The sequence below is a fragment of the Chiloscyllium plagiosum genome, chromosome 7, assembly GCF_004010195.1.
Source record: "Chiloscyllium plagiosum isolate BGI_BamShark_2017 chromosome 7, ASM401019v2, whole genome shotgun sequence".
NCBI classification, from domain to species: Eukaryota; Metazoa; Chordata; class Chondrichthyes; order Orectolobiformes; family Hemiscylliidae; genus Chiloscyllium; species Chiloscyllium plagiosum.
The window spans coordinates 50794760-50822649 of record NC_057716.1 but is presented as its reverse complement, the minus strand read 5'-3'; the positions used below and the strand labels follow the sequence as shown (position 1 = coordinate 50822649).

The 27890-nt window shown below is 40.7% G+C and overlaps 1 protein-coding gene across 4 annotated transcripts in view; it reads right to left on the bottom strand.

The window, feature by feature from the left end:
• myo3b (myosin IIIB) overlaps positions 1–27890 on the bottom strand; it is a 577679-nt gene that overhangs the window by 207866 nt on the left and 341923 nt on the right. For all 4 annotated transcript variants that reach the window (XM_043693701.1, XM_043693698.1, XM_043693699.1 and 1 more), the window contains 2 exons: positions 22610–22815; positions 6397–6508 (listed from right to left, as the gene is read on the bottom strand). In XM_043693701.1, coding sequence (XP_043549636.1) covers positions 6397–6508; positions 22610–22815 — 318 coding nt within the window. The remainder of the gene's footprint in view (positions 1–6396; positions 6509–22609; positions 22816–27890) is intronic.

The following is a 27890-nucleotide window of genomic DNA, read 5'->3' as shown; positions in this document are numbered from 1 at the left end:
TTTAATTCAGAGACCCAGATAATCTTCTGGGGACCCGGGTTTGAATCCTGCCATGGCAGATGGTGGAATTTGAATTCAACAAAAAAGAAAATCTGGAATTAAGGATCTAAGGATCTAATGATGACCATGAGACCAATTCCAATTGTTGGAAAAACCCATCTGGTTCACTAATGTCCTTCAGGGAAGGAAACTGCCATCCTTACTTGGTCTGGCCTACAGACTTCAGACCCACAGCAACTAAGACTGATATAAGAGACCAATCACCTGCTCAACCCTCAGCAAGAGAGGACCCCATGTTGCTTTAGAACTTCAGACACATACGCAAACAGGCATTGGAGCATCAAGGGGATTTGTAAGGAGAACGAGGCAACCTGACACAGAGGGTGCAGGCCCACAGCAATGTGGTTGAGACCTCACTGCCTCAGGCATGTGGATGGCTAAAGCCCCGATGGACAGGTTGGTGGCTGGCACGGAGTCTCAGAGTTGACTCAGAGTTGGCACTCCGTCACTCTAGCCACTGCTGCTCAGCACCAAAGGCAAGGTGGCAGGGGGACAAAGGGTCTTGACCTCACTCTCGGTGCACCTTTCTCACAAGATGACAGGGTGGTACCAGAGGAACCCAGCCAGAGGAGCAGCCACCACACACAGGTCTCTTCAGAACTCTCCTCTCAAGAATCTTCAAAGATGGCTGTGCCTTCCACCTCCACCCTGCCTGCTACCTTCAGCCTTGTGGGAAGTCAAGCTGGGGAGGGCACATCTGCCTCTGTGCAGGACATACTTACATTTCTGGATCCTCAAGGCATCAACAACACCACATTGGGCCTAGAATACTGTCTTGACAAACTACTGCAACTATATTCTAGGGCTGAGTTGATAGACCTCTAACATCTACAGCCATCTTTCTTCATGACAGGTATGGCCCCAGCCAATGAAGAAGTTTCTTTCTGATTCCCATCAACTTCAGATTTGTTCATGCTCCTTGGTAACACAGAGATGTTGTCTCGATCTCAAGGGCAGTCCCATTCATCGCACATTTGAAATTTCGCTCATCACTCCATTTTTGGACCAAGGCTGTAATGAGGATTGGAGCTCATAGTGGAATGTAATCTGAGCGTTCCTTTCTTTATTCTTTCATAGAATGTGGGTATCATAAGTAAGGCCAGCATTTGTTGCCTGATCTTAATTGTCCTGAATGGCTTGCTATGCCATTGTAGAGGGCAGTTAAGAATCAACCACAATGCTGTAGATCTGGTATTTAGAGGAATCAGGTAAGGAAATCAGGTTTCTTCCATAAAGGGTAATAACTGATAGTTGTCACGGCTACCATCACTGAGACTAGTTTCATATTCAAAATGCAATCATTCAATTCATATTTCATCAATTGCTAATGTGAAATTCAAACCGATGGCCCCAGAATGGTAGCGTGGACCACTAGCCCAGTGACATTACCATTGTCTTAAATAGAAAAGACATTGTTACAAATTAATTTCTTAAATAACATATCACAATAGAGGTCTTAGGAAAAGGTAGTGACTCACCCAGTATACTGGAATACTGCCTGAAGCATAACTGCCTTCTTGAGGCTCTTAGGGGTAGAATGGTACAGGAATCACAAAAGTTTAGAACATAGACATGGCAAGTAATTAGGAAAGTCAATAGAATGTTATCATTTATTGTGAGGGAATCAAATACAAAAGTAGGGAGGCGATGCCTCAGCAATACAAAGCTTTGGTGAGATATCTGGAGCACTGTGTGCAGTATCAGACTCCTTATTTAGGGAAGAAAGTAAATGTGTTTACTGGACAAATACCTGGAATGAGCTGTTTGTCCTATAAGGAAATATTAGACTTGCAAGGCTTGTATTTGTTAGAGTTTAGAAATTTAAGGTGCGACTTGACTGAAACATGAAAAATCCTGAGGGGTCTTGATAGGGTGAATCTGGAAAGCATGATACTCTTATGGATGATTCAAGAACAAAGAGTTGCTGTTTAAAAATATAGAGTCCCACATTTGTGACAGAGATCAGGAGATAATGTTTCCTTGAGAGTCATGCATTTTTGCCCTTACTCAAATGCAATGGAAGCATAGTCCTAGAATATTTTTAAGGCAATGATAGATAGATCATGATAAGCAAGGACTGACAGGCATAGGAATGAATGTTGTATAAGCCATTATCTTATTGAATGGTGGATCAGGCTTGAGGGACTGAATGGCCCGCTCCTGCTCCTGATTCGTATGCTTGTATTGGATAGATGACCATTTTGTAGCTGGACTGGAACAGCTCGGTTAGGAGTGTGGCTCATTTGGCAGCAGCAGATGTCTTCAGTGATATAGCTTGGGTGATGTCAGGGCTAATGCTTTTGCAGTAACCAATGCCTTCAGCTGTATCTTGAGGTCACGTAAAATTAACTGAATTCAAGACTGCCATGTGGACAGTGAAAACCTTAAGTGGAGGTCAAGGTGATTCATTCACTTGGCACTTCTGATGGAGGATAGTTAGAAGTGCTTTTGCCTTGTCTTTTACAATGAAATGCTGGGATCCTCCATCATGTTAGATGGAAGATATTGTGGAGCCTCTTTCTCCCATGATTTGGTTAGCTCAATGCCAACAATCACAACTGGATGTGACATAAATGCAGAATTTAAATCAGATCCAATGATTGAAGAATCACTTTGCTTCATCTTTTGCACATTACATCTAATGTTTAACTTGCACGTCATATGTTGTAGCTTCACCAGCTGGCACCATATGTTTGGTATGCTTGGTTTTGCTCCAGCTCCATCTTTTGAACTCCTCCTTGAGACAGCAGTAACCTTCTGGCTTGATATTACTGGTGGAACGACAGATTTGCCAGACCATAGGATACAGTGTGGATTTGAATGCAATTCTGCTGCTGCAAATTTAACACCATTATTCATAAAATTGTATTATTTAAACAACCTTCATGGCACTGATCAAAAGGGCAGCTGGCCTCTGAACGTACAACACCACTGACAAGCAAGGTTTCCTACAACAGTGATCCTGATCCTGTGGATGTAGCTTGTTAAGTGCCTGAATGACTCATAATTTGTCCTTCCCCAAAGGAAGCAATGCAACATTACTGCCAGCTCTCCAGCTGGCAGACAAAACCTAATTTCCTCCATAAAGTACGACCCAAACATGGTGACCCTAACATGATGAACCTTTCCATACATTGGTTCAGTTTCCATTGGACTATTGTGTCCAGTATTGGACACCAGACATTCAAAAAAATATGAAAGCAGTCAAAAAGGTGCAGTAAAATCTATGTGATTCCAGGTTTTATGGTGATATGTTTCCAGGGATGAGGAATTTAAATTATGCAGACAGAATGGAGAAACTGTTATTGTGCTCCTTAAAGAAGGTTGAGAGGAAATTCGACAGGGTTGTTCAAAATGATGAGTAATCTCGACAAAGCCAATAGAAGGAAATGGCTGCTATTGGTGGAAGGGTCAAGAACAAGCAGACACTGATTTAAGATGATTAACAAAAGTCAGGGGCAAGTGGTTATACAACCAGTTGCTCTGATCTGGGATGTGCTACTTTACAGGGTCGTGGAAGCAGATTCAATGGTGAAATTCTCAAACGAATTGGAAAGACCTGAAGTGAAAAAATACATGACCATTGAGAAAGGGCAGGGGAATGCAACTAGCTGAATTGCTCTTTTAACTGGTCAAGACAGACTTGTTGAGATGATTGGCTTTCTTTTGTTCTGCAAAATCCCATGATTCTGAGGTCTAAACATTCCTCTAGATTACAAAGAAGTTATGTTAAGGCAAACTAGCATAATCACACATTTTCAGGGCTAATGCCCTAAAGTATGGTTTTAAATACTCATACATGGTGTCAACTACCTCACTTTGCAGTGATATTACCTTGGAGTGCCTTTTCACAGTAACAAAAACACATTCAGTGAATTTCTTAGGTTTGATATATATTACTGACTCACAGAATTGTTTCAGTGCAGAAGGGGGATATTCATCCCATCTTGTTTCAGTGCATTGGCACTTCACATGAGCACCTTGCCTAGTGCCATTCTCCTGCCCTAATTTTTCATTTGCAAATAACTATCCAAAGGCCTCTTGAATGCTTCATTGAACCTGCCTTCAACTAAACACTCAGGCAATGCATTCCAGACCCTAAAGATTTGTCAAGTAAGTACTTCTCCATATCACTTTTGTTTCTTTTATTAATTACAATAAATCTGTGCTTTCTTGTTGTCAAATATTCCATAAATGTGAACACTTTCTCACTATTTACTCTGTCCAGGTCTCTCATGACTTGAATACTTCAATCAGATTTCCTCTCACCCTTCTCCTGGGAAAACAGAACTAATATTTCCAGTCTATCTTCACAACTGAAATTCCTCATCCCTGGAATTATTCTTGAAACCCTCTTCTACATTCTCTCCAATGTATTCACAATATTCCTAAAATCACCAGCGAGAACTACATGCAGTATTCCTAGTGTCTTATAGAAATTTAACATAAAGTCCTTGTCTTGTATCCTAAGCCTCTATTAACGAAGTCTAGGATACTATACTGTTCAAAAAAACAAGTTGTTTTCTCCCTCAAGAAATCCACGGTGACTTTCCTTACTTAACCCACAATTTCTTATATGACTATTAATTTGTCCCGAATTATTATTTCTAGAAGTTTCCAAACATGAAAGTTAACTGAATGATCTGTAATTGTCCAATGCTCCTTTACACCTTTTTTGTGAATATTTGCAATTCTCCAGACCTCTGATATCATTCATGAATCTAAGGAAGACTAGCAATTTTTTTGCCAGAACTTCTGCATTATCATTCTCACTTCCCCAGTGTCCTTGCATCCAGTCCTGCTACCTTGACCACTTTCAATACAGTCATTCTATTCAACAACTGATCCCTATCAATTTTGAACACTTCCAGTCACTGAATTTTCTCCTCGATCATAAATTGACCTGAGGAGCACCCACTTCCTTAGTAAAGACAGATGCAAAGTATTGATTTAATACTTACGTGTGGATATACTAATCAGGAGGAGTAGGCCATTCAGCCCCTTAATTATATTCTTTCATTCAATAAATTCATAGCCGTCTGATTGTAACCACAAATCCACCTTCCTCCTACCCACAGTACTCTTTTATCACTGCTTAACAAATATCTACCTACCTCTGCCTTAAACATATTTAAGCCCTCTGCTTTACCACCTTTTCAGGAAAAGAGTGCCAAAGTCTCATAACCTTCTAAGACTGGAAATTTTATCTAATCTCTGGTTTAAATGGCCAACCTCCGATTTTTAAAATGACAACCTAGTTCTAGATTCTCCCATATGTGGTAACATCATTCCTTTACCTATCCTGTGAAGACTTTTTAGGACTGTGTATACTCCAATCAGCTTCTAGTTTTCCAAATTCCAGCAGGTACAAACCTAGAGGTCCAACTTTACCTCAGAAGACAAGTTGCTCATTCTAAGTAATGATCTAGGAATGCCTCTATATTCTTTAAATAAGATTACCAATATTGTGCATGGTATTTCAGATGCAGTCTCACCAGTGCCCTGTATAATTGAAGCATTACATCCTTACTTTTGTATTCAGTTTCCCTTGTAATAAACAACATTCTATTATCTTTACTAATTACTTGCTATAGCTACATACTAACCTTTGTGATTCATATATGTGGACACCCATGTTCGTCTACATCTCAGAGCTCTGAAATTTCTCTTTAGACAATATGTTTCTTTTCATTGTTACCGACAAACTGAACAATTTCACATTTTCTCACATTATATAGTACTCCATTTGCCACATCTTTGCATATTTCCTTAACCTATGTCTCACTGCAACCTCCTTGCATCCTCTTTGACAACTTACTTTTCTATTTATCTTTACATCATCAGTGCTAACCACTGAGCCACCATGCCGCCTCCCACACCCCCCCGCCACCCCCAACTGAACCTGTCCCAAAATGTCTTTAGTTAAACTACTTCGTATAGTTTATACTTCCCCTTTAAGGAATCTGGCATAAGGACACAGTCTTAAATAAAGCGTCTCAGTTAAGAGGGACATAAGTAGGGTCTTTAGTGTTCGGAATTTCTTTAACAGAGAGCAGTAGAGGCAGGATCACTGAATATATTTAAAACTGAGTTGGACATATTTGTGATTGACAAGAGAAGGAAATGGAGTTAAGGCCACAATCAAGCTCAAAGGAACAAATTGCTTAATTCTGCTTCTATTTCTTATACTTTGTGTTCTTATGTAGCATTATGTACACAATAAAAACATTCATGAAAAGGTACTTCAAATTTCAAAAACCAAGATTATTCTGCAATCTTGAGAAAAGCCAGCTATAAATTTAAGTAACATTTTAAAATGCTAAAGACTATTCTTACCTTAGTTTTTCCAAGCACCCACTTGTCTAGTCTTGCTTTCTTTAGAATGGCAGCACAACTTGCATAATTAGCAGGAGGTGTCTGATGTGCTTTGAAGGCAAGGTAGTAATATCTAGCAGGTAAGAGAACAAAGCACAGATCAATATTTCATTGGAGATAAATTAACAGTAGCAAGAAAAGCAACATTACTAACAAGAAAATTCTAAGGGCAGTCAAAATATATTTAAAGCCTTAGGGTGAGACATTTAGTTTTCTTATTTCAAAAACTAACATGTCAACTTAAAAATTCACATCACAACTACTTTAGAGTCATAAAGTAGCAATCTTTGAACAGTATTTTTGTCACATTACTTCCTTGGGTAAATTAATAATAATTGGTTACTATCACCAGCCCCTAAATCTAATACATAGAACATGAGTTATATCACCAGTGGAGTAATATCGTTAAGAGCTACACATTAATTCTTTTTCAACAGCGACTCTCAATACTTAGCATTCTAGTTAGAAACGCTATCGGTATTTACTAATCAATACCAGAATGAAAATCACGTTAGCAGGGATGATCTAAAAAAGTGCCTCAATTTGGTGCACTCACGGAAGTAAAAGGAAGGAAGAATTGAGGAAGAAGGGCATAAGGAAGGACAAGGAATGGAAAGAAGAAATGGAAATAAGAAAGGAAATGCATGAAATAAAAATTAAAGATTGTTTCTCTAAGCACCTCAAACTGCTTCCCTGTCTACATATTTCAAAATCCACTTACTTACTACATAAATAAACACAGCAGTAATTTGTACAATACAAGTTCCAACAAACAGAATGATCAGATAATTTTCCCTGAATTTGCAAATAGGCAGCCTTTCAGTCATTACAAAAATAGTTCTGGAGACCTGAATCTGCAAGTCTCCCAGCTATATTTGGTGGTGGTGGTTGTGGGCATGTTGGAAGTTTGAGCATCTGTGGCTTATTTAAGCAAATACACCTCAGATTAATCTGGTTTTGCATATGGATTGTCAAAAGTACACCTTGCAAATTCTAAATAGGTAGATAGGAATATAGAAACAGGACTAAGCCACTCAGTGTCTTGAGGTTGTTCCACCAACCAAAGAGATCGTGGCTGATTGTGTGACCTAACTCCACATACCCACCTGTGGCCCCTAGCCCTTAATACTCGAAACAAAAATGTATCTATTTCACATTTAAAGTTAACAACTGATCGAGCATCCATTGCCTTTTATGGAAGAGAGTTCCATGTATCTATCTCCCTTTGTGTGTAGAAGTGCTTCTTAACATCTATTCTGAATGGTCAGATCCTAATTCTCAGACCATGCCACTAGTTCTGGAATTGGCAACCAGTGGAAATAGTTTATCTATCCTGTCTTTTCCTGTTAATATCTTAAAGACTTCAGTTAGGAAAAAGTCTAAAGTTACCAAGGGATGGGGTATCCTTTTGAAGAATTAAGGTAAACTTTTGGATATGGTTCAGAACATCTCTGTAACAGATGCATAATACCCATTAAAGGCATTGCTTCACCTGCCTACATTCTTAGTACAATTTTTGAGGGTTGCAGTGCAATTTGACTCAGCAGCTTCTGATACACACATCCAAGCATCATGAAACCGCTGCAGTGGTATCTATCTCTATTCTTACCAGTTTGTCATTCAATGAGGGAGTAACCCAGTATCAGTTAGTGTTGCCAGTAATAGCCATTATGTTAAATATCAGCTAATTTTCAGAGCAAGAGTCTGAGCTGTTCACATGCCTGTTTTATACTGTATAGATTTTCTTCCTGCTCTTTGGTTTTTGTACTTTTGTTGTGTGCTGTTGAAGTTTCTTCATCAAACACGTCCATTTGATGTGCCCTTTCTTTCCCTACATGCAGCTTCTTTACACCAGCAATTTGTTGCCTGCACAACTTGTCTTCCCACTCAAATACCAGTTTTGAGTCTGCATTGGTGCTCCACTCTCATCTGCCATTTTATGATTTCTCATGTTCCAACTTATCTGTTGAGTCTGCATTGCATGGTGCACTATGAAAATTTTAGCACTACCTCTCTTCTCTTCACTTAAAACAAGGTATACCCTGAAAACATTTCCCTCTGTGTACAGCACTCATTACTCACAGTGCTCTTTCAGGGTGGAGCACACAGCACGTTTCTTCTGCACTATTCACCTCCTCCATGGAGTAAATTCTTCTTTTAAAAAAGCAACAGCGTCTTTTGATTTATTTTATTTTAAATGAAGGACCTCCAAGATCTATCATGAGGACCATAACTTTGTTTTTCCTTTTTGATGAATCAGTGGATTGCCTGGGTAGATCGCGGAGTAGCTTGGATCCTTTTTGCAAGTCTTTGTTGTGTTACATTTCAGGAAGGACTAAGGGGGCCACAGTGTTTAAAACAATAAGAGCTTTTATTAAAGTGGTGTTGACTCAAGCTAGATTGCATTGTTTCCCCACCAAAATAATTAACAAGATCATCATGGTGTCATGTGATCAGGCTCAACGTGACAGTTTAATATACTTACACAAACTCACAATATTGTATGTCCCTAATTTGCTGAGGAATTTGGTAAATATGGACGTCTGGGCTCCTGTGTTGCTAAAGTTATATGTCATTGTGAAATAACCGCACAGAGGCCGGTATTCCAGCAACAAGCCACCTTTTAGTTACATGTGCACAGTACATGGACTCAGACCAGCTAGTTCAAAGCCAGTCCCTAGACTGAGGAAATCTTCTGAATCTCCTGCTTTTTTTTTTCTTTTAAGAGTCCCTGACTGATCCAGCTCCCTCATAGCCAGCTCTCAGAGTGAACAGAATCACTGACACTCGTGCTTATTTCCTTTCGTTTTTATTTTTAAATTTTTTTTTCTGATCCAGCTCCCTCAAGAGCTAGCTCTTAGAGTGAACAGGATGTCTGATACTCCTGTTCTTTTCTTTTCCCCACACTACCGCCGAATTGCGGTAGTGCTTATTTTCCCCCCACGCACCCATGTTGTGTGCGTGCTAGTGCGAGACACAATGAAAGACACAAGGTGCACAAATCTTTATTCAATTTCCACCACCAGGAAGAAAATCTTCTGTTTATTGTTTTCCTAATGCACTGGCTGTGGGCCAGCCAGTCCCAGAATCAATCCCCCTTTTCTTGAAACAATCAAGAGGAGAGTCCTTGAACACTGGTCCAGCTCCCACAAGAGCCAGCTGTCAGAGTGATCAAGATATCTGACATTCCTGGGTTTTTTTAGCTCTCAGAGTGAACAAGGTGTCTGACACTCTTATTTTTTTTTGTCTTTTTTTACCTTTTACTTTTCCCCAGCACCGATGTTGTGTGTGTGCGCAGGTGTGAGACACAGTGAAAGACACAAGGTGCACAAATCTTTATTCAAATTTCCACCACCAGGAAGAAAGGAAGCACCCGAGTGGCCTGTGACAAGCAGTGCCCTTCACATCAAAGGGCAATGCTGTGTGATCAAACAGTGAAGGGGAGGGCAGGGATTAAATCAAAATAGAGGTGGAGGGGGAAATGATGCACTCCACTCCCTGCGGCACCCACCTCTCACTGAACAACTCCAGGGTGTTGGTGGACACCGCATGCTCCTTTTCTAGAGACACCCGGGCTCTAACGTAGACGGGCAGGCAGTCAGCCTTAACAACCCCCTCCACAGCCGACCTAGGAGCAGACTCACGAGGAGGATTTCAGACCTGCCCTCCCTCCTCCGTACTGGGTGCCCGTAGATCAGGTGCGTGGGACTGAAGTGCAACTAAAAGCAGAGGAGGAGGTTTTTGAGAAAATTGAAAGGGAGTGCAAATGCCCACACCCAATATATACATGGTCCACGGACACCACAGCACCACAGAACAAGCTGTTGGGCTGGGAGTCCGTGAACCACCGCAATTCCCGAGAGAAAGGGGAGGACTCCCGTGTAGAGAGTCCTCCACTGGGGATCTCCACCACCCGGTGGCAAATGGGCACGCCAAGGCGTGTCTGGACGGTGGATGAGGGAGAAGGGGTGGACAGCATGCAGCAGCAGTCGATACAGGGCCCGCCTTTTTACGTCCAATATAGAGGAGGCCACATTGGGTGCTTCTGCAAGTAGGCGGCCTGTCTCCCCAATATATTCCGCACCCAATGTGGCCTCCTCTATATTGGGGAGACAGGCCGCCTACTTGCGGAATGTTTCACCCACCTTGTCTCAGTCAAATCCCTCGAACTCAGCACCGCCTTCCTAACCTGCAATCTTCTTCCTGACCTCTCTCCCCCCACTCCGGCCTATCACCCTCACCTTTACCTCCTTCCACCTATCGCATTTCCAACACCCCTCCCCCAAGTCCCTCCTCCCTACCTTTTATCTTAGCTTGCTTGGCTCACTCTCCTCATTGGCTCATGCCCGAAACGTCGATTCTCCTGCTCCTTGGATGCTGCCTGACCTGCTGCACTTTTCCAGCAACACATTTTCAGCCCAGGTTAACAACCCCAATCAAGGATCTCTTAGTCAATGAAATCCACCTGGTCCTCATCCCAATCACTACAAGTTGCAATTCTAATTCATCATTATCATTTGCATTTGTTCCACGGTATCTGGAGAAAACATTGTTACTTCAGATTTAAATGAGCAGTACTACATCCTAAATAGCTACTTACAAGAATCCCTTGATGAATTTTACATAAACTAGGATATGCACACTTACAAATACACTAGAGACACAATATTTCTTGTCTCTTTCTAAGTTCTTCCTTCATGCTGACCTAATAAACTTTTAAACAAATGTAGAAGCTGGAGCAGAAATGATTATTATGCAATATCTAGCCACACCTCGTGCTGACATGGACCTACCTTGAGGCAACTTTTGAAGCAGGGGTGTTGGAGCCATTAATCATTCCCCTTTTCATTAAAACATTACATGCATTATCATGCAAGATTTGTATGCAAGATTCTCAATATACAAAGTTAAAAGAGAAATGAACAAGTGTGTCCATTTTCATCAGTCTCTGCACATACATTTCATCCCTTGTCTCTAAAGCATTCTGATCATTTACTGACATGCATGTGAATTGTTAGTTTGTCTGATTTCACATGGATCTAATCAATAGTCAGTGGGTTAGTGACCTGTAAAACACTGCAAATCTCTTCTTTCACGTAGGGTCACTAACACAAGCTTTTACTGAGATGAATGGATTTTATTTATTGTTTATTTGATACTCTGTATCTTCAATCTTCCCATCATATTGGACCCTCAGCTTCATTTGTCTACTGGAGATGAGTATCATTCATCATATCGTTTCAATTTTACTTGTCAGAACTTCATTTTTGGGTCACCATCTTGACGGACTTTGCACAAGGCTGTGCTTTGCACAAAATAACTATCTATTTGATGCTTTACCATTGATTTGATGCTTTGCTTCTGCAGTCATCATTCTAATGGTCACAAATGTTTTATTACCTTCAGTTCTGGCAATATGTATGGTAGTAACTAATTATTCAGGATCATCAGCTGATATCTTCACAGGCTTGCTTTGCTTCTTTCTAACAAAAGGTGTTGCTTGCAAAGTGATTTAGCTTCTTGCACTTAGAGGGCTGCATCCCCCATGCAGAACATGCTTTCTGTTCTTTCTGTCCTCCACAATATTTACATCCACTGGTCTTGAATTTCCTACTGGCCCATCTGCAAAAACCTCTCCCTCTTTACTCTAATATATCATTTTAATTTGGCCTGGAATGCATCTCTGTATAATGCAATGCTTTGTCTGTTCTCCCATTAATACACACTAGCTGATGATCAACAACCTCAGAGCTTCTTCATATGCTAACAACTTGCCTAACAGTAAATTTCTCCTCCCTCAACAGATGTGTTCTCATTGCGGGATCTCTTGTACCCATGAAAATACGACGTAATGACATAATCTTTCAGTTGTCCAAACTCTTAGACTTCAAGTGCATTTATCAGTACAGTCACAATGACCAATAGTCTCCCTCTCCCATTGAGTTCTGATGTTGAACACATACTGTTCATGAGTAACATTAACACTAGGTTCAATGTATATCTTCAAAGCCTTCATAACTTCTCCTGTCTGAGTTTGCTGCGCATTGGTGAGGTTTAGGGTGTGATACAGCTCCTAGCACTCTTTTCCCACCACTAATGGTAAGGTGGCAGTTCTAATTTGCTCAGCCTTTTTATTTAAGTCTGGAGCTATTTCTCAGTTTTGTCACTGAGACTGGAATAAATTCCAACTCTATTTATCTTAAGCTCTGAAAGTTCACACAATCTGTGTTTCACATTTCTGAAATCAATTTTCAAGTGTTGACTTGTTGCCTCAAACTAAAGTGAAAGGACATCACAGCAGAGGTGGAGGTCACATTACTACTGCAAGCCAGCTGCTAAGTATTCTGAATCAATCTGCTCCAGTGCAGGTGGAACTTGATCCAGGACATTCTGGCCCAGAAATTCCGACCTTATCACTGTGCCAGAAATCCTTCTAAGCCAGATATTTTATATATTTTTAATCTATTTTCTAACCAACCTGTTCAGAGATGTTAGTGCACACCTCTGGTGTGACTTGAATCCAGGCCTCCTGGTTCAGAGGTATGGACACTATGAATTCACTACAAGAGCCCTACAGCCAGCTACTATGTGATGGGTAAGTACATTGTTTTGCAAACAGTGAAGCAAATCAGCCTCTTAATGGGCCCATTAAGGCCACTGTGCAGACTCCAACAGGAATTTCCAATTCAGGCCATTGCCTATCAGTGGGATCGAGGTGGCCTGCCAGATATATACTAGAGGGACAGCACTCCACTTACCATTTTCAACAGCTTTTCCTGGCACTTTCACCTTGAGGCATCTTCTCTTGCACCTAATTAAATTGCTTGCCCCTGCATCTGATCTTGCTTCAATTTGCAGATCCTTTAGTCATAATTTGCCAATTTTGGTGCGACCAACAAACTTATTAATCAGATCACTTACATTTTCCTCCAAATTATTTATATACACCATCCTATATGACAAAAGCAGTCTTGTACCACTCCTCACTGTCTTCTATGACCAAGCCAGTTTTGTATCAATCTGTTCAGCTCACCCCAGATCCTATTTGTATGAGCCTACCATAAGGTACCTTATCAAATGCCATATTAAAGTCCATGTAGACAACATCCACTGTCCTTCCCTCATCAATCATTCTTGTCACCTCCTCAAAAAATTCAATTAAGTTAGTGACACATGACTTTCCGTGCACAAACCCATGCTGCCTACCACTAACAAGGTTAGATGATTAGATTCCCCACAGTGTGGAAACAGGCCCTTCAGCCCAACAAGTCCACACCGACCCTCTGAAGACAAACCCACCCCCCCACTAATGCACCTAACGCTATAGGCAATTTAGCATGGCCAATTCACCTGACCTGCACATCTCTGAACTGTGGGAGGAAACCGGAGTACCTGGAGGAAACCCACGCAAATACGGGGAGAATGTGCAAACTCCACACAGACAGTTGCCTGAGGCAGGAATTGAACTCGGGTCCCTGGCGCTGTGAGGCAGCAGTGCTAACCGCTGAGTTTCCAAATGTGAATAAATCCTACCTCTTAGTACCATCTCTAACAACTTCCCCACCACTGAAGTCGGGTTTCAGCCTGTAATTACTTGGATTATCACTGTTTCCCTTCTTAAATACAGGAACAACGTTGGCCATTGTCCAGTCCTCTGAAATGTCACCTGAGGCCAATGAGGATGCAAAGATATCTGTTAAGGTATTTCTTCCCTTGCCTTCCACAGTATCCTGGGATATCTAGCCCGAGGGACTTGTCTACCTTAATGCATTTCAAGACACCCAAGACTTCCTCCATTATGATGACCTGCTCCAGATTATTCACACATGTGTCCTGAACCTCAACATCCCTTATGTCCTGCTCTTTGGTGAATACTGATGTGAATTCCTCATTAAGGATCTCTCTCATTTCCTCAGGCTCCATATGTCACTTCCTTCCTTTATCCTTGAGTGGGCCTACTCTTTCCCTAGCTACCCTCCTGTGCCTCATATATGTATAAAATGCCATCGGATTCTCCTTAACCCTGTTAACCAACGACATTTCATGGCCCCTTTTAGCCCTGCTAATTCCCTGTTTGAGCTCCTTCCTACTTTCTCCATATTCTTCAAGAACTTTGTCTGTTTTTAGTTGCCTAGACCTTGGTAATCTTGTTTTTGACTCATCTTATCATTTCCCCTGTGATTCAAGGTACTGGATCCTGTCATGTCTGTCCTCCATTTTCACAGGAACATGTTTATCTTGCATTCTAATTAACTAGTGTTTAAAAGACTCCCACATACCAAATGTGGATTTACCCTCAAACTGCCGCTCCCAATCCACATTCTCCAATTCTTGCCTAGTTAAGCTGCAGTTGGCCTTCCCCCAGTTTAACACACTTCCACTCTTGCCCTTACCCACAAGTATCAGAAAATTTACAGAATTATTCACAATTCACAAAATACTTATATGCACTTCTGTTTTGGCAAGTTGCCCTCATTCATCTGAAAACATGTTTCCTCTTGGTGATTCTGACAGACCATAATACTGCATTTGACACTAAGAAAATCCTTGGGGTTCTGAAGATGCTATTCACAAATGCAATCACTTTCTCCTACATGAACCATGTTGCTTTAAGGGTTTATTCCAATCTATTTCAGCAAATAGTTAATAAAGAATTCTTTTAGAATATTGTAGCAATAGTTTTTATGTTTTCAGCTTGAGTGCAGAAGGGAATAGCTACCTATAAAGAATGCAAAGTTACATTCCATTGTTGTAATTTTCTATTTTTAATTAACATTTTCAAATAAATATTTGGCTGGGCTCTTTTTTCTTTTGCAATCACAAGTTCGTGATTTTCCATCCAGGTGCAGAACTGAAGAGCCAGCTGCATATAGGACATTCACATATTTCTGTCAATCAGTTAGGGAAAGTTGATTAAATGATTCAGCAAATAAAATGCTCCTGCAAGTGCAGCCTCAACTTAGTAAAACCTAATTTCTTTTGCATTTTATCAAGTTGCATAAGTAGCAATTTAATGGGGAGTACATAACGTTATATCACCTTAAACATAAAATAAATACAAAAGACAGTCATTTTGTTTGAAAAAGAAAATGATGTCATCTATCTCTGGCACAGTTTTATATCAAGCAAACCTAAATTAGACAGATGCTGCATTAATTATCAACATGGAAACATTTCATGCATGTTTTTCTTATATTTAATCAATCTTAAACTTTCATGTGCTATTTCTTATTGATTTGAAATTTTAAGATTAGAAAATTTTCATTCAATTATATTAAAAATCCTTAATAAATCCAAATTATTAAATGCAGTGGTCACAATTCTGCCTTGGGAAAACTGATGAAAAATCAGCCTTGAAACAATAACTTGGTTACTCTCTCCACAGATGCTGCCAGGCCAACTGAGTATTTCCACAATACCTGGGACCTGGTTTTGATTCCACCCTTGGGTGAATGTGTGTGTGGAGTTTGCATATTCTCCCCTTTTCTGCATAGGTTTCCTTCAGGTGCTCCAGTTTCCTCCCACAGTCCAAAGATATGCAGGTTAATTGGATTGGATATGGTAAATTGCTCATTGTTTCCAGGGATGTGTATATTAAGTGGATTAGACATGGGCATTGCAGGGTTACAGAGATAGGGTAGGTGGTGGGAATGGATGGCTTGCTCTTCGGGGTGTCAGTGTGGACTCGATGGGCTGAATGGCCTACTTCCAGACTGTAGGGCTCTGTGATTTCCAGCAAGCTTCATCTTCCACTTTTGTCATGTTTAATGATTGTTAACCATTGCTGAACTCAATAAGTGATGCATATTCAAGTATAGGAATATTAGTTAAAATTATTTATAGCTGATTCCTTTTAAATAACTGTCAATAGTGGCAGGTGCCCCTGAGCAACATTGTTATCGCATCTTTAAGACGAAAAACCAGTATTTGGTATTTCAGTGATTCAAAGACAAAAATGACTGCTATGTCAAAGGAGGATATATCAGGAGAGATGACCAGGAGCTGGTCAAATAAGGGGATTCTCAGAAGTATCTTAAAAAGACAGAAATGAAAATATGAAGGGGTTGTGGGGAAGGACATCTGAATATATTATACCAAGATAATTGAAAGTACAGACATTAATGGTGGGGCAAAAATTCAGCGGGATGAACAAATGTCCTGACTTAGTGGACTGGAAACCTGGGGGCAGGGATTAAGAGCTGGAGGAGGTCACTGATTTTAAAATGATGGGGCTATGAAAGGATATAAACATGAGGATGATAAACTTGCATTGAAAATGTTGGGGGTTTAGGGACCCAAAGATTAGTAAGGATAGAGTTGATAGGTGAGTAGAACATGTTGCAGGAGAAGATATGAGAGGCAGATGAATGAAAATTATTCAATGTGTTATGAGAAGTAGTTGGGAAACTTACTTCAGCAGGCAGAACGTCTGTAAGAGAAAAAAGCTGGAATCATTGCTCAAGCAGCAAGGACATGAATGGATCGTTCAGGGACTGCCAAAAGAGACCAGTTAACAGAGATTATAACACGTATACTATGCAGCAATCAAATTGAACATGACAGAATTCAGCTTATGTACTATGGTACAGATTGGAAGATGCTTGTCTGATCATGGGCAAAGGTTAAAGTGAATATTTTCTGAAATAAGAAAACAAACAGTATAAAGACTAAATTAAAAATATTAAAATGTAAATAAGACTCTATGTATGCTATGTGAATTGCAGCACTTGTGGCATAATGCAATATCATTTAAGTCCAAACAATTCCAAAGTCTTATTAAATGTTCATTAAAGATCACTTAAAAGCACAAGAAGTACATAACTAGCTCATGTAGGAAATTCCCTTTCTCCAAGGTTTGCAAAGCTGCCTGTGAAGTTATCTACACCTGCTTCTGCAAACATGAAACAACTTGGATAATTTGTCAGTTCTGAAAAGGGGGAGAAAGGTAAAAAATCAAAAGAAACAAGCTGTGAGCTGCACTGCAAATACAGCAACAACACCTGTAAATGTCCAACAGGATGCCAAATTTACAGGTAGCTTGAAGTGATGCCAGTTTACCCACGGCGGATCAGTAATAAGCAAACTTATATCTGATGCTCACATTCATGTTTTAGTCACTAGCAAAATCAAAATGTTAGAATCAAAAGACTAATCAGACTAAGCAAATACTATCAACATATTATCTGTTACTTGCTCCAACAACGCTACAAGTTGACAAACGTAATACAGACCTATATTACGCTCTTCAGTGGTAATCCAGCATTGATTTAAAACAGTAAAGGAGAAATCCAAATCTAGTACTTCGTCAAGGGAATCACTAAGTATCCAGCAACAGTGCTACTACCAAGCAGGCTTACAGCCAATTAGTTTGAAGAATTATCATGGACAGCAAACCAGGAAGTTAAATGCACTCATGATCCTTCACTTTTTAGTATCATTTTATAGAGAGCAATATAAAGATTGGGAAGTAGATGGAGATTATCGTAGAATTCACAGTAGAAAAATGAATATAACTCAATTATAGTTGAAAAATGAATATAACACAATTATATTTGAAAATTCATAAGCAAACCTTAAAAAATGTGTAATTTCTTACCATGATGGAAACAAATTGGCAATTCACAATCATGTCAGTGCATTTGCAGGACCAAATAGATTGATTAGGAGTGCTTCCAATTAGCATGCTGTCAAATCTTAGTTACAACTACTTCAGAAAGGTACAACTTATACCAGGATTTTTACAGAAAATTTAATAATTTAGAAGTGGAAACTTTCATTAGATGAATAACTTTTAATTAATCACAGTCGGTCATGGTAAATAAACTTCAAAATTGTTGTCAATTTCAGAGGTATAATAACAGAAAAGATTCACAATTTCAGTTCATTAGAACCCCAAAACCCGTGTCACACTTAATAATTATGGGTATTTAACAATCAGATAATTGCATTAAGGATCAGACACAAAAAAACTTTACTAAATCAATTGAAGAATATTCTATCCCTTCAAAGTTAACATACAAAGTAAATGTTAAAAAAAAATCATTTTAAAAATGTTTAAAAATCTTTTTTAATAGACTTATTTAAGTAAATATAACTTTGGACATAAGACAGAATGATCCCATATGTTAAATTGAACCACTGCCAGGATAAAAGTGGGTTATGTGCCTGCATAGATGGACAATGAGAGTCTGGGTAGGATATAACAGGTAGCAGATAATGAAGTAGTTACTACCAGGGCCACAATCCTTGCCTCTCAGAGCTGCTGACCCAGTCAGACGTCCAACAGCAGCAATGATAATGAGGCCCGGTAAGAATTTCCACTTATTGCACGGAGACAGGAAAGGCATGCCCCATTAATCAAAGGAATGAATCTTGCAGTGGTGGAGTGGTAAGGAAGTCCCACCATGGGCCACAGACAATCCATTAAAAAAGGTCCCTCATTACTATGGGAAACCCCACTGGGAAGCTACCATAGTTTTCGTGGCAGCCTTGGCACACAGTGTGGGATCAGCCTGGGGCTGATAAAATGCCATTAAGGATGAGAAGCAGCTGTTAATTTGCCAATTTAATTATTAATTAATGGTTTAATTGGCTGCCCATTTCCACTTGGTGGGTAATGATGTTGTTGCCATTCCCAATGTGGAGAATATCAGAGCTTACAGAATGCAGCTTACAGAGGCAAGTTTTTAAGGACTGTCTTAAAGGAGGCAAAGCAGTGAGATGGTAGAGAGATTTAAGGAGGAACTTCCAGAATTTAGGATTTGAGTGCAGAAGTAAAGATATGGCAGCTGAAGGCATAGCCACTATTGGTGGAATGATTGAAATTATAAGTGCTTAAGAGGCCTGGTTTTTTCAGCATGGACTAGCTCACAGGTATCTCAAATTGTGGAGCTAGAGAAGATTACAGAGACAGAGCAGGAACAAGGCCAGAGAAATACTTGAAAGCTGAGTTGAAAATTCTAAAATCAAAATATTGATTAACTAGGAGCCAATGTTGTAAAGAGATCAATTAAAAATAATTATTGAAATATAACAGTTTACTGTTGATAGTCTTGATTAGACATACCATATTTCATGCTAATTGCCATAGGATCATAGAATCATACAGCACAGAAGAAGCCCTTCAGCCCACTGAGTCTGTGTTCATAGCTTATACATCAGACAAATCCACTCAAATAATATATATATAGTTTTTTTTGCTTATAGTGTATCCTCTCTTTGCTGTTTCTTTGGGTGTCTGAATCATCAAAGGTATACATAGGAAATTAAGGCATTGCCAGCTTCCTATAATATCCACTGGCAAGCATCAATGGCATGGTGCAATTTGTCTTTGACCAACAATTGAAGCCGAAGCACATTCATTGAACATACATCACAAATGTGTGGAGAAATTATTGCAAATGAAACTTAGGTGGAGTTTGCAAACACATACTTCATGTTTTTGCTTTTTCAATGTCCTGATGTCCAGCAGATACAGATTTTTACTTTCGCCCATAAAACTGGCACTGCCTGCCCTGTACCACATTCCAGTTTCATTTTGCGTCCAGAGAATGGCAAGTATTGGCATATAACGCAACTTCCCATTGATACCTGCTACCCCACCCCTTAGGTGTCTCCATGGCTCCTTGAACTTTGTTGTAGCCTGACCGCCCATTTCCATCCATCCCTGCAAGTGGAGATGCACGATAATGAACTTTTCCTCCAAGTACCCTCCCTCCACCAAGAGCCTCAACATTACAATGTAATGATGCCCACTCTGGTACTCTAAGCACCCCCTCTGGAGATCACAATGGTGATCACTGCTAATAACATTATCACCTTCCCCACACTATCCACAACTTCCAGTAGCCTACCATACCCTCTGATGCTGCTTAGTCTACACCCCACACATCTTGAGTTTCCCACCATCATCATCCTTGTCCCACCTTTCCACATACCTTTCCTTTCTCCCCACCCCTTGTGGCAGTGATCCGCTGGTGCCGTTACAGTGTCCCTTGCACTCCCCTCAATGATCAATGGGCATATTGTTGGAAATTGGAGTTCCCTTTAAAACTCTGTCCTTTGAGTATTCCATAGTCAGTACTTCCTGTGTAGTGAGATCTCATTTAACTGCGTTGCAATAGTAAGAAGCAAACTTTAACAAATGATTTATTGAGCACACAGTACCCTATTGTGAATGCAGTGTTTTGGAAAATGAGAAATATTTGTTCTTAGAAGCAATGAAAAAATCTAATTTTCAAATGAAGGTGGATAAAGGGTAAACTGTCATCCTGGCATCATGAGTAGCTGCCTGTGGTCATTGGTCGAGAGGATTTAAAATGGTGATTTACTCAGCATAAATAACCAGCTCTCAAAGTAAGGTATATCAACATGGATGGGGGATGGGAGAGAGGGAAACAGAGTGAGAGAGACGGGGATGGTCGAGAGAGAAGGGAGGGAGGGAGAGAGAAAGGGCAAAAAAGTGAGAGAGAATTCAGGGGAATGAGTCACCAACTATTTGGGAGAAGACCAGAAGTTCCCCTATGTCAGGCCAATGGAGGAACAAAGACTGTTACCAGCAAAAACTGCATGATATCAAGGATGAACACTCCATCACTTCAAACCTACAGCCCAGGTTCTCCATTCTACAGTAAGGCATTAGGATCAATAAAGCATTCTGATCTGTCAGGGTCATAGACTTTGTCTAATTAACTGATGTAACATACTAAACTTTTGGTTCTTAAACTCAACAAAATATCAGAAAATTGCTACAAATTGTTGGGCTGAGGGGTGACCTTATAGAGGTTTATAAAATCATGAGGGGCATGGATAGGGTAAATAGAAAAGGTCTTTTCCTTGGGGTGGGGGAGTCCAGAACTAGAGGCATAGGTTTAGGGTGAGAGGGAAATGATATAAAAGAGACCTAAGGGACAACTTTTTCACGCAGAGGGTGGTGCGTGTGTGGAATGGGCTGCCAGAGGAAGTGGTGGAGGCTAGTACAATTGCAACATTTAAAAGGCATCTGGATGGGTATATGATGGGCGGCACAGTGGCACAGTGGTTAGCACTGCTGCCTCACAGCGCCAGTGACCTGGGTTCAATTCCCGCCTCAGGTGACTGACTGTGTGGAGTTTGCACATTCTCCCCGTGTCTGCGTGGGTTTCCTCCGGGTGCTCCGGTTTCCTCCCACAGTCCAAAGATGTGCAGGTCAGGTGAATTGGCCATGCTAAATTGCCCGTAGTGTTAGGTAAGGGATAAATGTAGGGGTATGGGTGGGTTGCGCTTCGGCGGGGTGGTGTGAACTTGTTGGGCCGAAGGGCCTGTTTCCACACTGTAAGTAATCTAATGAATAGGAAGGGTTTGGAGGGATATAGGGTTGAGATATCTGGTTAGCAAGAACGAGTTGGACCAAAGGGTCTGTTTCAATGCTGAATATCTCAATGACTCTATGATCTTATCACTGCTTAGATTAGATAACTGTGATCACAAACTCCTGAAAATCAACAATATCCCCATAAATGTATTGGCTCCATTTCTGCTGACCTTCGATGAGCAATCTCAAAACATACCTGACCAGAACACTGATCACTGTCTAAGCAGCTCCCTAATGGATAATACACAATTCCCCTCACTGCTCCTGAGCACTGCTTCTATTGAACAGATTATTGTCCACTCCCTGGACTGTATTTAGACAGATTCCCTGACTGTGAGTGGACCAAGTGGATGACTGACCATGGCCAACCTCTGCACTGTGTGAAGGCTTGTGCCAATGTCTGACGGTACTGGTATCCCTGAAAGATGACAGTCCCCGGCTTTGACTGGACTGACTACAAGTCCCCATCACTTTCCAACATGGCCATGGGGTTGAATACATATATAGTGTGTTTACTGCATCAACAGATGGCATATACTGCAGGTGTTAGACTGAAGTCTTTGTGTGATGTACAGTAAGATGACGTAGGTTGTTGCTACGAGAGAGCAAACAAGCAACCTAGTGAGATATTTGCCTTGCTGCTCAGCAAATGCATTACAGAGGGAGTGAGTTTTTCTAATGTCAATGCAAACCTTGTCAAATTTCTCATGCCACAGATCTCACGCATATTGTTAAGGTCCCTATAAGATTCTACCCAAAGTATTTTGGTTGATAAAACACATTTTACACATTATATCCCCTTATTGTCTATGGTACTTATACCTTTTAACAAACTCTTCAAAGAGGATGCGATGAGAATATCCTTGAGCCCGAATGCGAATAGTTTCCAAAATGCCAGTGTACCGCAACTGAACCAGTACTCTTTCTTCAAAAAACTTTTCTGCTTCTCGATCGTCATTGGGTTTGATGCAACGGACAAAATGAGGTTGTCCGACCACCATTTTAGACAGGAGATCCATTAAGGAATACTACGGGTAAGAAAGAAAATCCATCTGTAAACTTTCTTTATTGGCTGGAAATCAATCAACTGTTTCTACTTGCTCGATAAGACAGGAAGAGTTGTAGTGATAGAGGACTCGATTGTAATGGGAAATGACAAGCAGTTCTGTGGCAGCAGACGAGACTCTGGAATGATATGTTGTCCCCCTGGTGCCAGTGTCAGGATTATCTCAGAGGGCATTCTAAGTGCGGGGGGGGCGGTGGCGGAAGTGTTATGGGAGGAAGGTGAACAGCCAGCAGTTGTGACATATGTCAGTACTGGTGACATGGGTTTAAAAAAAGAGATCCGCAAGCAGGAATTTAGAGAGTTAGGCAGTGGATTAAGGAGGAAGACTACTAAAGTTGTAATCTCCTGATTACTTTGAATGTGACACACTACTGGGTACAGGAACAGGAAGATAGATGAATAATGGGCTAAAGCGATGTTGTAGGAGGGAGGGTTTCAGATGTTTGGATCCTTGGGATAGCTTCTGGGATAGGTGGGGCCTGTACAAGTTGGACAGCTTGCACCTGAACTGGAATGGGTCCAATATCCTTGCTGTGAGGTTTGCTTGTGCTGTTCGGGAGCTTTTAAACTGACCTGGCAAGGGGAGGGGGCACAGAGTAGATGTAAAGTTGGGAGCATGGTCCAATCAGACATAGAAGGAATGCTAGGGTGGTCCAGTAGATGGAGAAGACAGGGGCAGGATAAGTCACACAGGACGTCTAGAAAACTAAGTTGTATCTATTTAGCGCATGACATGGAGGAGCCGGTATTCGACTGCAGTGGACAAAGTTAAAAATTACACAACACCAGGTTATAGTCTAGCAGGTTTATTTGGTAGCACTAGCTTTCAGAGCGCTGCTCCTTCTTCAGGTGGTTGTGAAGCAGGGCCATAAGACACAATTTATAGCAAGACATTACAGTGTCATGCAAGTAAAATTCTATATTTAACAATCTAGATTGTTGTTAAGTCTCTCATCTTTTAGAATGGGTTACAGGTTTCAGTTCATTAATATGTAAATCCCAGAACTTCTTTTAAGTCACATTCTCAAGATAACTTATGGTTTTATATAAAAAAAATTACATCTCAGCTCAGATAATGCATTAAAGGTGTACGGTCAGTGTCTGTCTATATTCCAATCTTGAGTCAGACTGGTTCTATTTCCAAAGTGGAATTTACAAAATATTATATGGATTGACTGTCTACATTGACTGCCTACAGGTTGTGTACTTGTTGAGCAGAATAGAATGTATCTGTAAATATAATTCTGCAAACACAAATTCACCCCATCGACATACATGTGTAGGAAAGAGAGAGAGAGCGAGAGTGACTGTGTGCGTGTGAGTGCACGTGACAGAGTGTGTGCTTGTGGGTGTGGTATAAGCCTGTGAAAGGCTGCGTGAGTGGGTGTGAGTGTGGATGGGGTGTACATGTGTGCATATGAGAGACAGTGTGTGTATGAGAGACGGTCTGCGTGAGTGTTTGAGCATGTAAGTGACTGTGTACGTGTGTGTACGTGTGTGTATACCTGTGTGTGTGAGAGAGCAAGAGAGAGAGTCTATAGTGTAGTGGGATCATGTGTAGTATGACATGAACCCAAGGTCCCAGTTGAGGCCAGCCTAATGGGTACCGAACTTGGCTATCAGCCTCTGCTTGGTCAGTCTCTGTGGTTGCCTGTCCCGAAGTTCACCGTGGATGATGGTCACCCAATGATCCGAGGCCTAATGTTCCGGACCTCTGAAGTGTTCCTTGACTCTATAGAAACACCCTTGTCTGGTGATTGTGCAGTGTCCATTCATCCATTGTCGTACTGTCAGCTTGGTCTCACCAATGTACAATGCCTCGGGGAAACCTTGCTGCAACGTATGAGGTAGACAACGTTGACCGAGTCACATGAGTACCTGCCGCATACATGGTGGGTGGTATCCTCACGTGTAAGATGGCATCCATGTCGACACTCTGACATGACTTGCAGTGGTTGCCATGACAAGGTTGTATGGTGTTGTGATCTATGTTGTCCTGAAGGCTGGGCAATTTGCTGTGAACAATGATCTGTTTAAGGTTTCCAATTGTTCAAAGGCGAAAAGTGGAGAAGTTGGAAAGGTCTTGGTGAGATGATCATCTTCATTGATAATGCATTGCAGGCTGCAAAGAACATGGCACAATTTTTCGGTTCCTGGGAAGTACTGGGCAACAAAGGGTACCTTATTGGTTGCAACCTGTGTCTGTCTCCTGAGGAGGTTATTATGGTTTCTTGCTGTGGCACGTTGGAACTGGCGATGGATGAGTTGAACATCGTACCCTGTTCTTTTCAGGGCATCCTCGAGCACTTTCAGGTGTCCATCATGTTCTTCATGATGAGGAGGAACGTAACGTAAAGTACTCAAGGATGCCATCACCTTCACATATTCACACTCATGCAGACCTTCTCTCATACACACGTTCTTTCTCATACACACACATATGCACCCCTCACACTCACATCCACGAACGCATTCTCTCACTGGCGTATAGCCCATCACACTCAAACACACACTTTACCAAACTTGCAGACACACTAAAATACAATATCTCACATGCACTCACATTCACATGCACACACTCATAAGCACAAACTCATTCTCTCTCTGTCTCTCTCCGGCGCATGCACATACATGTAAGTCTAGGGGGTGAATTTGTGTTTGCAGAAATATATTTGCAGATACATTCTATTCTGCTCAAAAAGTGCACAACCTGTAGGCAATTAATCCAGGCAGTCAATCCATATAATATTTTGTAAATTTCACTTTGGAAATAGAACCATTCTGACTCATGATTAGAATACAGACAGGCTCTGACCTCACACCTTTAATGCATAGTCTGAGGTGCAATGTCACTATTTTTTAAATATAAAACCTTAAGTTATCTTGAGAATGTGACTTAAAAGAAGTACTGGGATTAACATATTAATGAACCGAAGCCTATTAACCCATTCTAAGAGATGAGAGACTTAACAACAATCTAGGTTTGTTAAATATATCATTTCAGTTGCATGACTCTGTAATCGTTTGCTATAAATTCAGAGTCTTATGGCCCTGCTTCACAACCACCTGAAGAAGGAGCAGTGTTCTGAAAGCTACTGCTTCCAAATAAACCAGTTCAACTATTACCTGGTATTGTGCAATTTTTAACTTTGTTTTAGTACAAGGAGCTTAACTAGCAAGATGGATGAACTGATAACTTTGATCATATGTGGGAACATGATACTGTTGCAATCATTGAGTCATAGTGGAAGGAAGGACGGGACTGGCAACTCATCATTCCAGGGTACAGAAGTTTCAGTTGAGATAGGTGGAAGTAAAAAAGGTGGGAACATTACATTATTGATTAAGGAAACCATCAAAGTAATAATGGAAGACATCCTAAAAGGGTCTTCAAATGTGGTCACCTGAGTGCAGCTCAGAAATAAAAAAGGGTGATTACCTTGCTGGAATTACACTACTATCCTCCCAACAGTCAGAGGGAGATAGAGGATCAGATATGTAGGCAAATCATAGAAAGGTCTGAGAGGAACAGGGTTAAAGTTGGAGAGGACTTCAATTAAGATCAACTAGGATCACCTTAAGTGTGAAAAGATTAGACAAGATGGAGTTTTTAAAGTGCATCTAGGAAAGTGATTTGTACGAGTAGATAGATGGGGCAATGCTAGACCTAATTCTAGGAAATGAAGTTGGTCAAGCGGTTGAAGTTTTAGTGGTTGAGTATTTTTGGGGATAGTGACCAAGTTTCGAAGTCATTATGGAAAGGGATAAGGATAGTGTAGAAATTAACTGACTAAACTGGGGAAAGGTTGATTTCAGTATCATTAGACAGGGTCTGGCAAACAGACTGAGCAGGTAAGTAGACATTTCGAAAGTGGGAGTCTTTTAAAAGTAGTATAGTAAGAAATCAGACCCAGCAAATTCCTTTTAAGTCCAGGGAATCCTGAATGCCAAAGGATATCAAGAGTTTGATAAAGAAAAACAAGGCAAGCATATGTCAGGCATAGTACATTAAAAACAGGGGAAGCCGTTCATAGGCATAAAGAGTGTCGGACATTGCTTAAAAAGGAAACCAGGAGAGCAAAGAGGGGCCACGAGAATCCTTGGTCGATTAAATCAAGAAAAACTCAAGGCATTTTATACATACATTTAGACTCAGAGTGTTACCATAAAAATCTATGAGAGATCAAAAGATCAATGTGTGCATGGAACCAGTGGACATGGGCAAGGTTTGAAATGAATTTTTCTCATCTGCGTTCACAGAAGGGAAAGAGATTGTAGTTGGGGTATCAGAGGGCATGATGAGGTTCTAGAACATATTAATATTAACAAGAAGGAGGTACTAGATGTTTTAGTAGGCAGAAAGGTGCACAAATCTCCAGCGGCTGCTGAGATGTATCCCTGACTCTTCCAAGTCAGAAGAGATTACTGGGTTCCTGGCGGTGATACTTAATACTTTACTGGCCACAGCTAAAGTGCCAGATGAATACAGTACAGCTAATGTAGTTTCTTTATTCAAGAAGGGCAGCAGGAATAGGCCAGATAATTACAGACTGATTAGCTTGACATCAGTGGTAGGGAAATTAATGGAAAAGATTTTGAAGGACACGATTAATCAATACTTGGAAATGCAGGGATTGATCCGAGTTAGTCAGTACTAAGTTGTTAGAAGGAAATCCTGTTTGACGAATTTGAGGTTTTCAAAAACGTGACTAAATATAGTGATGAAGATCATGCAGTTGATCTGGTTTCATGGACTTCAGTGAGGCCTTTGATGTCCCATATGGAACGCTGGTCCAAATGATAAGAGGTCATGGGATCCAAGGCAAGTTGGCAAACCGGATCCAAAATCGGCTTACAAATAGAAGGTATAGACTAATACTGGAGAGTTCTGTTTGTAATTGGAAGCCTAAGACCAGCAGAATACCACAGGGATCGATGCTGGGAACCATGTTTCTTGCTGTGTACATTAACAACTTGGATGTTTATGCAGAAGGCATTAGAAAGTTTGCAGATGACACAGAAATTGGTGCTATTGTT